This window comes from Macaca thibetana, chromosome 14, assembly GCF_024542745.1.
Source record: "Macaca thibetana thibetana isolate TM-01 chromosome 14, ASM2454274v1, whole genome shotgun sequence".
Classification (NCBI taxonomy): Eukaryota; Metazoa; Chordata; class Mammalia; order Primates; family Cercopithecidae; genus Macaca; species Macaca thibetana.
In genome coordinates, this window is record NC_065591.1 from 62738832 (window position 1) to 62751791 (window position 12960).

Genomic DNA, 12960 nt, shown 5'->3' on the forward strand with positions numbered 1-12960 from the left:
CTAAGGAGCTGATACTATGATCAGATTTTGTTTGTTTGTTTTGTTGTTGTTTTATTTTTGCGGCAAGGTCTCACTCTGTCTGTCACCCAGGCTGGAATGCAGTGGCACCATCTTGACTCACTACAACCTCTACCTCCCAGGATCAAGCAATTCTCCTACCTCAGACTCACTAGTAGCTGGGATTACAGGCATGCACCACCATCCCTGGCTAATTTTTGTAGTTTTGGTAGAGACGGGGTTTCACCATGTTGGCCAGACTGGTCTTGAGCTCCTAACCTCAAGTGATCCTCCTGCCTCGGCCTCCCAAAGTGTTGAGATTACAGGCATGAGCCACCACGCCCAGCCTATAATCAGATAATTTGATAATAGGATGGCACTGTGAAATTCATTGCCCTTATATATGCCTCAGCAGCCAGAAGCAGCTGGCTGGAAGAATTCTGGGATGGCACAAGTATGCAAGCTCTACCTGCTATGGTCTGAACATGGTATTTCCCCAAAAAATTCATCTGTAGAAACCTAAACCGCACAGTGATTGTATTGAGGTGGGTTTGGGAAGTGGTTAGATCATGAGGGCTCTTACAAAAGAGGCTTGAGGCAGCACTTTGTCCTTCTGCCATGTGAGGACATAGTGAGAAGACACCATCTTGAAAAAGAAGGCAGACACCAAATCTGCTGGAACCTCAATGCTGGACTTCAAGGTCCCAAGACCTGTGAGCAATAAATGTCTGTTGTTTATAAGTTACTAGGTCTAAGGTATTTTTTTACAGCAACAGAATGAACTGAGACACCACCCTATGAGACTGGAGGTGCGGGAGTGGTTGTTCCATAAATTTTGGTACATGCTTAGAATCAGCAACCAATATATCATAGCTTTTCTTTCAAATCCAGTACAAACACACTCTTTAGAGAATCAAGATGGGAAGTAGATGTGACCCTGTTGCTGTCAAACTAAGAACTTATTTACAGAACATTTTCTTTCTATTGCTCAACATAGGTCTCAACCAGTTTGAATTCCTAGCAAAGAAGGGAGAAGTCCATCCACCAGGGAAAGTAATCCTGGTTCTAATAAGCTGAGATCTATAAATATCACCTGGCTATTTGGGGCTTCTTTTTTTTTTTAACTTTTATTTTAAGTTCAAGGGTACATGTGCAGTATGTGCAGCTTTGTTACATAGGTAAATGTGTGCTGTGGTGGTTTGCTGCACAGATCACTCTATCACCTAGGTATTAAGCCCAGCATCCATTAGCTATTCTTCCTGATGTTCTCCCTCCCCTTCAACCCCACCCCCACAGGCTCCAGTGTGTGTTATTCCCCACCATGTGTCCATGTATTCTCATCATTCAGTTCCTACATATAAGTGAGAACATGCAGTGTTTGATTTTATTTGGGGCTTCTTAAGCCACTAAAGAAATAGGCAGAGGACAGTGTTCCTATATTGGCTGAAGTGATATATTCCTATTATCAAGGAGACTTTGATTGCTGGTACATAATGGGGAGCACAAGGACTGTGCCTAAAACCCAAGGAATATACTGGACAGATTCCTCATTCTCACTGCCCAGTAACAATGGTCAATGTATTAGGAACATTAAGAACACTGATCCTTCAGGAATAAAGGGTCATCTCACCAGGAAAAACTAAGGTACCATCAGTGAGTGAAGGGAATCTGCAATGAGTGGCAGCTTTTGTCATAAAGGCAATCACCAAGGTGGCAACTGTAGCAGCTATGAATATGTTACGTTAATCTCTATATTATTGAACATTATCAAATCAACTCTGTGGTGTATGTGTTTATACCTCTATTTAATATATGAGTACACTGAAGCTTAGAAAGATGGGCACCTAGTAACTCGCAGAATCATCACTGAATCCATGCCTTATTATGAGACCCTTGTTCTTCTCTACCCCTCCCAACAATGGCTTATTCAGTGCCTGCAAGAAACACAAAGGGTCTGCAGGGATGTGAAGCAGTCATTTTCTGAGTGTCGGCAAATTCAGATACAGGTCTCCTTCATTTGTTGTGGTTGTTGTGGTTGTTGTTTTATTCTGTTTCCATTCTGCTTTCTGGGATTCTTCATGTTCCTGGAATCAAATCTGAGTACGGCAGTACAATATGAAGCTTAGCTGTCACCTGATAGCCTTTCAATGAGCAAAAATTCTCTTAAGAGAACTGGAAATATCAAAGCATGAAGTGTTTTTCAGTTTTCTAAATCCATAATCAATATCAAGGAAAGTTCAACTGATGTTTTTACCTTACATTATAAGAGATAAAAATAAATAAAAAGACAGGATATCTGAGTTGGAATGTGTTGAGAATTCTAGCCTCTCCAAACTTCCTCCTCTTCTCTGAAGTTCATGGCTACATCCCTACCAGCTGCCCTACAGCGTCTGCTTAAACCGACAGGGCAGTCTGTTTTCTCTAGGATATCATTAAAATGAGGGTCTTCCCTGGACCTTTAACTCTCATGCACCTATGTCTATCTGTCACCACAAGCCAGTCACTTCACTCCATTTAGCTTCAGTGTCCTCCCCTGTAACACAAGTATGATAACCTCAAAGTCACCCAATGGTTGTGTGGCTTAAACAAAATATAACCTGACATAGCAGCATTATTGACAGTAACCAAAAGGTAGAAACAACCTAAGTGTCCACAGATAAATACATAAACAAAATGTGGTATACATTTCCCCTCCTTTTGAAAAAGGTAGGAAATTCTAACACATGCTATAACATGGATGGACTTTGAGAACTTTGTGTAACTGTAATAAGTCAGTCGTAAATGAACAAATACATTATAATGCCACTTACGAGGCACCTAGAATAGTCAAATTAATAAAGAAAATAGAATGGTGGGTGCCAGGGGCTGTGGAGGAGGACAAAATGAGGAGTTGTTGTTTAATGAGTGTGGAATGTGGTTTAGGATGATAAAGTTCCGAAGGGCTGGGCACTGTGACTCATGCCTGTAATCCCAGCACTTTGGGAGGCCCAGGCGGGTGGATCACGATGTCAGGAGTTTGAGACTAGCCTGGCTAACGTGGTGAAACCCCATCTATACTAAAAGTACAAAAATTAGCCACGCATGGTGGTGGGCATCTGTAATTCCAGCTACTCAGGAGGCTGAGGCAGAATTGCTTACACCTGGGAAGTGGAGGTTTCAGTGAGCCGAGATCGCGCCACTGCACTCCAGCCTGCATGACAGAGCAAGACTCCATCTTGGGAGGAGAAAAAAAAAAGTTCTGAAGATGAAGATGGACGGTGGTGGTAGCAGCACAATAATATGAGTATACCTAAAGCTGTTGAACTGCACACCTTAAAAATGGTTGAGGTGGCTCAGAGATAAAAGGATGGTTCAGCATACACATCAAACAAGGTGATACATCCTATCAACAGAATGAAGGACAAAAACCATATGTTCATTTTAACTGATGCTGAAAAAGCATTTGGTAAAATTCAACATCACCATTAAAAAAAAAAAGCTTGAAAAACCGAGTGTAGAAGAAATATACCTAAACATAATAAAAGCCACATATGACAGACCCACAGCTAATATCATACTGAATGGGGAAAAACTGAAAGCCTTTCCTCTAAGATCTGGAACAAAACAAGGATGCCCACTTTCACCACTGTTATTCAACATAGTACTGGAAGTCCTAGCTACAGCCATCAAACAAGAGAAGGAAATTAAGGGCTTCCACAATGGGAAGGAAGAAGTCAAATTATCCTTGATTTCAGATAATATGATCTTATATTTGGGAAAGTCTAAAGATTGTCATTTCTAATAGTTTTTTGAGGAAACAAATTCAGAAAACTTGTAGAATACAAAATCAACATACAAAAATCAGTAGCATTTCTACATGCCAGGAGCGAATAATCTGAAAAGAAAATAAAAGTAATCTCATTTACAATAGCTACAAGTAAAATTAAATACCTAGGAATAAACTTAACCAAAAAAGTGAAACATCTCTATAATGAAAGCTAGAAAAACATTAATGCAAGATGTTGAAGAGGACTCAAAGAGTTTTAAAAAAAAAATTCCACGTTCATGGATTGGAAGAATCACTATTGTTAAACTGTCCATAATACCGAAAGTAATCTACAGATTCAATGCAATCCCTATCAAAATATCAATGACATTCCTCACAGAAATAGAAAAAAAAATTCTAAAACTTATATGGAATTACAAAAGACCCAGAATAGTCAAAGCTATCCTGAGCAAAAAGAACAAAACTAGAGGAATCACATTATCTGACTTCAAATTATACTATAGAGCTATAGTAAACAAAACATCACCGTAATGCCATTTAAAAAGACACATAGACCAATAGAAAAGAATAGAGAACCCAGAAACGAATCCACACATCTACAGTGAACTCACTTTCAACAAAGGTGCCAAGAACATACAATGAGGAAAGGACAGTCTCTTCAATAAATGCTGCTGGGAAAACTAGATATCCACATGCAGAAGAATGAAACTACAACCCTGTCTCTTACTATATATAAAACTCAAATCAAAATGGATTAAAGACTTAAATCTAAGGCCTCAAACTATTAAACTACTACAAGAAAACACTGGGGAAACTCTCCAGGACATTGGACTGGGCAAAGATTTCTTTCAAATATCGCATAAGCACAGGCAACCAAAGCAAAACTGGACAAATGAGATCACATCAAGTTAAAAAGCTTCTACACAGCAAAGGAAACAATGAAGTGGAGTGACAACCCACAGAATTGGAGTAAATATTTGCAAACTATCCATCTGACAAGAGATTAATAATCATAATATATAAGGAACTCAACTCTATAGGAAAAAAATACAATAATCTGATTCAAAAATGGACAAAAGATCTGAACAGACATTTCTCACAAGAAGACATACAAGTGGCAAATGGGTATGTGAAAATGTGCTCAACACCACTGATCATCAGAGAAACGCAAATCAAAACTACAATGAGATATTATTTCACCTCAGTTAAAATGACTTTTATCCAAAAGAAGGGCAATAACAAATGCTGGCAAGGATATGTAGAAAAGGGAACCCTCATACACTGTAAATGGGAATGGAAATTAGTACAATCACTAAAGCGAACAGTTTGAAGGTTCCTCAAAAAACAATTAAAAATAGAGCTACCATATGATCTAGCAACCCTATTGGATACTGCTAGATATATACCCAGAAGAAATACTGTTAGATATATACCCAAGAGAAAGGAAATCAGTATATCAAAGAGATATCTGCACTCCCATGTTTACTGCAGCACTATTCACAGTAGCCAAGATTTGGAAGCAATATAAGTGTCCATCAACAGATAAATGGATAAGGAAAGTATGGTACACATACACAATGGAGTACTCTTCAGCCATAAAAAGAAGAAATTTTCATTTGCTACAAGATGGATGGAATTGGGGATTATTATGTTAGGTAAAATAAACCAAGCACAGGCAAACAAACAAAGTTATGTTCTCACTTGTTTGTGGAAGCTAAAAATTAAAACAATTGAATTCATTAAGATAGAGAGGATGATGGTTACCAAAGTCTGGGAAGGGTAGTGGGGCAAGGGTGCAGGGGATGATTAATGGGTTCAAAAATACATGACATAGAATGAATAAGATCTAGTGTTTTATAGCATAACAAGATGAATAGAGTCAATAATTTATCATTTTAAAATAACTAAAAGCATGTAATTGGATTGTATATAACACAAATGATAAATGCTTGAGGTGATGGACAGATACCCCACTTACCCTGATGTGATTATTACGGATTGTATGCTCTACCTGCATCAAAATATCTCATGTACCCCATAAATATATACACCTACTATAGACACACAAAATTGAAAATTAAAAAATTACTTTGGTAAATTTTATATTCTGTATGTTTTACGATTAAAAATAAAAATAATATAACCTGAGAATGTCCCTAGCTCAGTGACAAGAACACAGTTGGTTGTCAAATGTCAATTCCCTTCTCACCACTCACTGGTGGGACACTTACCTTGGGGTCATGTGAAATAAATCACTCACCTGCAAGTGTTAAAAAAATATTAGTCACATCAGTCACATGAAAATAATTAGCTTCTGGAAGTAAGCAGATGGTGGCACGCGAGGAAGAGCACCGGCCACTCCTCTGCATCAGAAACTTCCTTAAAAGCAGCTTCCAGACATGGACATAGCATCTAGGTGTGGGGTGATGACCAGTGTCAAAGAAAGTAGCCCGGACTCCCCCGTCATGTAGATATTTTACCAAACCGGATAATGAAGACATGGGAGGGAGCGCGCACCCAGGACCACGGGCTACTGAGTTTCCACTCCTTACCAGTCTCAGAGAAGCCCCCTGGGCGTCCAGAGCCTCTGAAGCCTCCCCCAGTCCAACTCTGACTTCTCTCCTCTCACCTCTCTACCTTCTCTCCTCCCACCTCTCTTGCTTCTCAGCCGCATTTCTCCACACAAGGCTTTCAAGGCTCTGCTCCTCCCACTGCTCCTCCCTCACTCCTCCCACGGCTCCTCCTCCTCCCTCCCCTTTCCTCTCAGACTTGCCTCTGAGCGGAAACTGAAAGTGAAATAGGGAGCTGGCTACCAGCGTTGAGTCCCCTGTAAAGGTGAGTGAACCCCACTAGATCAAGGGACCCCTGCCCTCCTAGGGGACCTCTCTCCCCTGCCCCAGGGTTGCCCAGCCCCTTCAACCAGTCTCCATCCTTGAGCCGGTCCCATTTGCCCCTTCTCGCACCAGGGATCCCTCAACCCAAGACCAGCTGTGCTTCCGGCGCTGGCCCCCTACCTGGGAGGAGGCTGGGGTGTGGACATGACTGCCGAGTTACCCAGAAGGGGAAGGGACCCGGCTGCCCCCTACCTGGGAGGAGGCTGGGTTGTGGACGTGACTGCCGAGTTACCCAGAAGGGGAAGGGGCCTGGCTGCCCCGATGCTGGCACGTGACCTGGGATGAAGGCTGGGTGCGGCTGGGAGAGCCAGGACTACAGCCTAGCCAGGACGGGTAGGGAGCTCATGTCGGGGAGGTCTGCAATTCTGGAGATTCCCAGGTCCAAAAGTCCTCCAGAGGTGAGAGGGGAAGGCTGTTTAGGATGTTCAACCAGAAATGTATAGGCCTTCAAAATTATTCTTTGCCCTAGAATAAGTGTTGTCAGGAACTAAACTAAGTTTGGAGCAGCTGAGAAAAGAGCCCAGGGAGTGCTGGCCACAGTTCCTGTTGCTCTGTGTGTATACATACATATACACATGCTTGTGTATATACGTATACACCTACATACCTATATACACCTGACATCTGCCGTTATAGGAAGTATTAATGAAGATATATTCAAAGCATGAAGTATGTCTGGCACATGGAAGGTACATGGTAAAAAGTAGCTATAATTTCTCAGCAGCATGGAGGCCTGTTGGTACCAGACAGGAGATGAATGAGCACTGAGGGTTTAAGCAGGAATGGACATGATGAGAGTAGAACTGTCAACAGCTTTATGAGGTTCTTGCCAATTTTCACTCCCTCTTTTAGGGACTCAGTGTCTCCTTCTGTCTCACTGGATCAATGGACCAAACAATGGAGGAGTTCTTGTTATTCAGAACAAGAATAAACTTACTCAACAAACTATTTGATCAGTGTAAAAGTAATTACTGTTTTTGACATTAATTGTTTTGCCATTAATTTTATGCCTTTTATTTATTTATTTATTTATTTATTTATTTATTTATTGAGAGGAAGTCTCACTCTGTTGCCCAGGCTGGAGTGCAATGGCAGAATCTCGGCTCACTGTAACCTCTGCCTCCCAGGTTTAAGCAATTCTGCTGCCTCAGCCTCCTGAGTAGCTGGGATTACAAGCGCCCACCACCACTCCCAGCTAATTTTTGTATTTTTCGTAGAGACGGAGTTTTACCATATTGGTCAGGCTGGTCTTGAACTAAACTCCTGACCTAAGGTGATCCACCCACCTCAGCCTCCCAAAGTGCTGGGGTTACAGGTATGAGCCGCCGTGCCTGACCCATTATTTTTATTTTTCTTTTTTATTTTCCTTTGTGTCATTTTGTTTTTCTTCTTTTTTTAGTTTATTTTTAACTTTTGTGGGCACATAGTAGGTATATTTATGGGGTATATGGAATATTTTGATACAGGTATACAATGTGTCATAATCACATCCGGGTAAATAGGGCATCCATCACCTCAAGCATTGATCATCTGTGATACAAACTATGCAATTATACTCTTAGTTTTCAGTGTACAATTAAATTATTGACTATAGTCACTCTATCGTGCTATCAAATACTAGATCTAATTCACTCCACTTTTGTACTCATTAACCATCCCACCTTCCCCAACACATACACACCCTCCCTGCTACTCTTCCCAGCCTCTGGTAACCATCTTTCTATTTTATCTAACTCCATGAGTTCAATTGTTTTAATTTTTAGCTTCTACAAATAAGTGAGAACATACAATGTTTGTCTTTTGGTGCCTAGCTTATTTCACTTAACATAATGACCTCCAGTTCCATTCATGTTGTTGTGAATGACAGGATCTCATTATATTTTATGACTGAATAGTACTCCATTGTGCATATGTACCACATTTTCTTTATCTATTTATCTGTTGATGGACACTTAGATTGCTTCCAAATCTTGGCTATTGTGAAACATGCTGCAGTAAACGTGGGAATGTAGATATCTCTTTGATATACTGATTTCCTTTCTTTGGGGTATATACTAGCAGTGGGATTGCTGGATCATATGGTAGCCCTATTTTCAGTTTTTTGAAGAACCTCCAAACTGTTCTCTGTAGTGATTGTACTAATTTACCTTCCTACCAATAGCACGTGAGTGTACCCTTTTCTCCACACCCTCCCCAGCATTTGTTATAGCCTGTCTTTTGGATAAAAGGCATTTTAACTGAGATGAGATTATATCTCATTGTAGTTTTGATTTGCATTTTTCCGATAATGATGTTGAACAACTGTTCATATGCCTGTTTGTCATTTGTGTGTCTTCTTTTGAGAAATGTCTATTCAGATCTTTTGTCCATTTTTGAATCAGATTATTATTTTTTTTCCTATAGAGTGGTTTGAGTTCCTTATATATTCTGGTTATTCACCTTTTGTCAGATGGATAGTTTGCAAATTTTTACTCCAATTCTGTGGGTTGTCTCTTCACTTTGTGGATTGTTTCCTTTGCTGTGCAGTGCCTTTTCAACGTGATGTGATCCCATTTGTCCAAGTTTGCTTTGGCTGCCTGTGCTTGTGGGGTATTTGAAAGAAATCTTTGCCCAGTCCAATGTCCTGGAGAGTTTTCCCAATGTTTTCTTGTAATAGTTTAATAGTTTGAGCCCTTAGATTTAAGTCTTTAATCCATTTTGATTTGATTTCTGTATATGGTGAGATATAGGGGTGTAGTTTCATTCTTCCACACGTGGATATCCAGTTTTCCCAGCAGCATTTTTTGAAGAGACTGTCCTTTCCTCATTGTATGTTCTTGGTACCTTTGTTGAAAATGAGCTCACTGTGGATGTACGGATTTGTTCTGGGTTCTTTATTCTACTGGTCTATGTGTCTGTTTTTATGCCAGTACCATGCTGTTTGGGTTACTTTAGCTCTACAGTATAATTTGACATCAGATGATGTGATTCCTCCAGTTTTGTTCTTTTTGCTCAGGATAGCTTTGGCTATTCTGAGTCTTTTGTAATTCCATATAAATTTTAGGATTTTTTTTCCTATTTTTGTGAAGAATGTCATTGGTATTTTGATAGGGATTATGTTGACTTTTTGTTTTTCTTACACAGACTTTCTCATATTTTCTTTTCCCTTTCTTTTTCCTCCCAGCCAGCCCTACTAAAGGGCTTAACAGTACGCTTGACAATGGCTTCAGCAGCACGCTTGACAATGATGTGGGAGGAGGTCACGTGCCCTATCTGCCTGGACCCCTTCGTGGAGCCTGTGAGCATCGAGTGTGGCCACAGCTTCTGCCAGGAATGCATCTCTCAGGTTGGGAAAGATGGGGGCAGCGTCTGTCCTGTGTGCCGGCAGCACTTTCTGCTCAGGAATCTCCGCCCCAATCGACAACTAGCCAACATGGTGGACAACCTTAGAGAAATCAGCCAGGAAGCCAGAGAGGGTGCACAGGAGGAACAGTGTGCAGTGCATGGAGAGAGACTTCACCTGTTCTGTGAGAAAGATGGGAAGGCCCTTTGCTGGGTGTGTGCCCAATCTCGGAAACACCGTGACCACACCATGGTCCCTCTTGAGGAGGCTGCACAGGAGTACCAGGTGAGGCCTTAGAGACACAAACAGGAGGAAAGAAGATGGGCCCTGGTGAGTGCTTTGCTTTCAGAGCAGGGAATGGGAGAGGACCACCTCTGGATTGGAGGGGTTAGAGAAAGGAGGAGTTTACCTCTCTCTATGTCTAATGTAGAAGGAGAATTATAAGCTAAACCCAACCTCATTCTCCAGGCGTAGGCGATATGCATGAGAAAATGCTGCAAGGATTACCCCACCCTATTACTTGGTTTGCATGGGGACTAATATGCTGTCTTTCTCTGCAGGAGAAGCTCCAGGTGGCATTAGGGGAACTGAGAAGAAAGCAGGAGTTGACTGAGAAGTTGGAAGTGGAAATTGCAATGAAGAGAGCAGACTGGAAGGCAAGAATGACATCCTGAAGGGGATCTTAGGCTAGAAGGTTGGGCAGGGTCCAGGGTCCTCAACTCACAGCCTTAACTGTAGCTGTGCCTGTCTGAGCTGTGATAGAGTTGGTCCGTCTCACTCTCCAGAAAGCACCTGCTCTCTAGGTTTACAGATAGATGGGAATAAAAATGATGCAGGTTCAAAGGGGAGCTCCCCATCAGGCCTGAAGATCAAGAATCCTGGAAGAAGGTGCTGAGAGGATCTAGCTATACCCTAAAGTTTTGAGCTCCTCTGAGTCTAGTCTCAGAGGTGTGACGGCATCAGCACCTGGATGTCTGAGACAAATATCCTAGGAGAAACCCAACTGCTAGCTAAGCCTTTCAGGAAATGACAAGGCTGTGAGGAATAGACTTAAGGAAACCATCTGACCAGGTGGTTACTTGACCATGACCAGATCTCTGGTCCCAAATATAATGAAGAATCCATGTTTGTTCTGCACTGATCATTTCCAAGGAGACGTGGAGCATGTTGGGGATGAGAGGGGAGAGGAAGGAGCCCATCCCCAGTAGATCCCAGAAAAGAAACATTTGGGATTGAGGTAGGGTGTGAGTTGGGTTGTGGTGACAAAACAGACCCTCATGTCATCGAGTGACCTTCCAGTTACTAACAGGAGATGAAAAGCAAAGAATGTCCCCAAGCCCCCTTTCCCAGGACTTGGAGGTGGTGGTGTCAGCCTGGCTTTGTGAGGTTGTTGGAGGTGGGAACAGGTGTTTTTTTTCTCAGTAACTCACTGAGACAGGAAGACACAGGGGCACATTTGAGTGGTGACTGGGTTTGGAAGAGAGGTTGGAAAAAGTCCCCAATGCCGTATATCCATGTAGCTGTGGTTGTAGGCCAGCTACAATGTGCCCTCACCAAGTCCATTCCCCTCACTGTCCCGGAAACTTCACCTACCTCCCAAGCAAAATTGTGTGTGTGTGTGTGTGCACATGCTTGTGTGTGTGTGCGTGTGTTTTCCCAGACAACACCAGAGTGGAGTCTTTGGGGAATAGGAATAGGTACCAATACCTCCATTCCCAAAGTTTGGGAGCTTTTCATAAAAACCACCTCTCTCTTTCCCTTGACACTAAAGAAAACGGTGGAGACACAGAAATGTAGGATTCACGCAGAGTTTGTGCAGCAAAAAAACTTCCTGGTTGAAGAAGAACAGAGGCAGCTGCAGGAGCTGGAGAAGGATGAGAGGGAGCAGCTGAGAATCCTAGGGGAGAAAGAGGCCGAACTGGCCCAACAGAGCCAGGCCCTGCAGGAGCTCATCTCAGAGCTAGAGAGAAGGCGCCAGGGCTCAGCACTGGAACTGCTGCAGGTGAGACAGGGAGGGGTTCCCTTCTACTATTCCGGGAATAACTGAAAAAGACCAGAGCTATCTGGAACTGCCATTCGAATAAATGGACACCTGGTCCCTGGAATGTTCTTAAATAAAGTAGAATTCAAACCCACGAATGGTTTGCATTCAAGGCACAAAGTAAAGATGAAAATAAGTATAGGACCTTTTTAAAAATCAATGTATGTTGCACTTAGAATCATCTTGCATCCACCAATGATATGTTTGCCTCACTGTACGAAATGATGGACTAGATCGTCTCACAAGTCCCTTCTGTTCTAACATTCTACAGTTCTTTCTTCACCCCTGTTCACTGTGACTCAGCGTGGTCATGAGCCATTGCTTTCTGGTGTGTGCAGAAAACCTAATTGTATTGGGTTGACTTGACAGGCTCTCTTCTGCCCAAACCAGGCTTTCTTATTTATTTATTTATTTATTTATTATTTATTATTTATTTATTTTGAGATGCAGTTTCACTCTTGTTGCCCGGGCTGGAGTACAATGGCGCGGTCTTGCCTCACTGCAACCTCCACCTCCCGGGTTCAAGCGATTCTCCTGCCTCAGCCTTACATCACCACACCTGGCTAATTTTGCATCCCTAGTAGAGATGGGGTTTCTCCATGTTGGTCAGGCTGGTCTTGAACTCCCAACCTCAGACTCCCACCTCAGCCTCCCAAAGTGCTGGGATTACAGGTGTGAGCCACCATGCCTGGCCATGAACCAGGCTTTCTAACATACTTTTAACTGAGTCTAGGATCCTGCTAGCTCCCATGTAATGGCTCCCAATCCCTATAACAAAAATATTTTCAGTGATTTGGTTTCACATACAGGAAGGGGCAACATTAAGTACCCAAGGGAACTTTAACTAACCAACCTTTCCTTCCCAAGCAATGCTAGCCCACAAATGGAACAGAGCAGTTTCTAGACACCTGAACTTGGCCATTCTCTGCCTGTGATTGGG

The 12960-nt window shown here is 42.2% G+C and overlaps 2 protein-coding genes across 2 annotated transcripts in view; both read left to right on the forward strand.

The window, feature by feature from the left end:
- The window catches only part of RHOG (ras homolog family member G), a 1041648-nt gene that overhangs the window by 593747 nt on the left and 434941 nt on the right, over positions 1-12960 (forward strand). The gene's annotated exons all lie outside the window — the stretch shown is intronic.
- The window catches only part of TRIM21 (tripartite motif containing 21), a 116079-nt gene that overhangs the window by 100717 nt on the left and 2402 nt on the right, over positions 1-12960 (forward strand). Inside the window, exons 2-5 of the mRNA XM_050756219.1 lie at positions 6552-6598; positions 9821-10264; positions 10540-10635; positions 11751-11981. Coding sequence (XP_050612176.1) covers positions 9857-10264; positions 10540-10635; positions 11751-11981 — 735 coding nt within the window. The 5' untranslated portion in view covers positions 6552-6598; positions 9821-9856. The remainder of the gene's footprint in view (positions 1-6551; positions 6599-9820; positions 10265-10539; positions 10636-11750; positions 11982-12960) is intronic.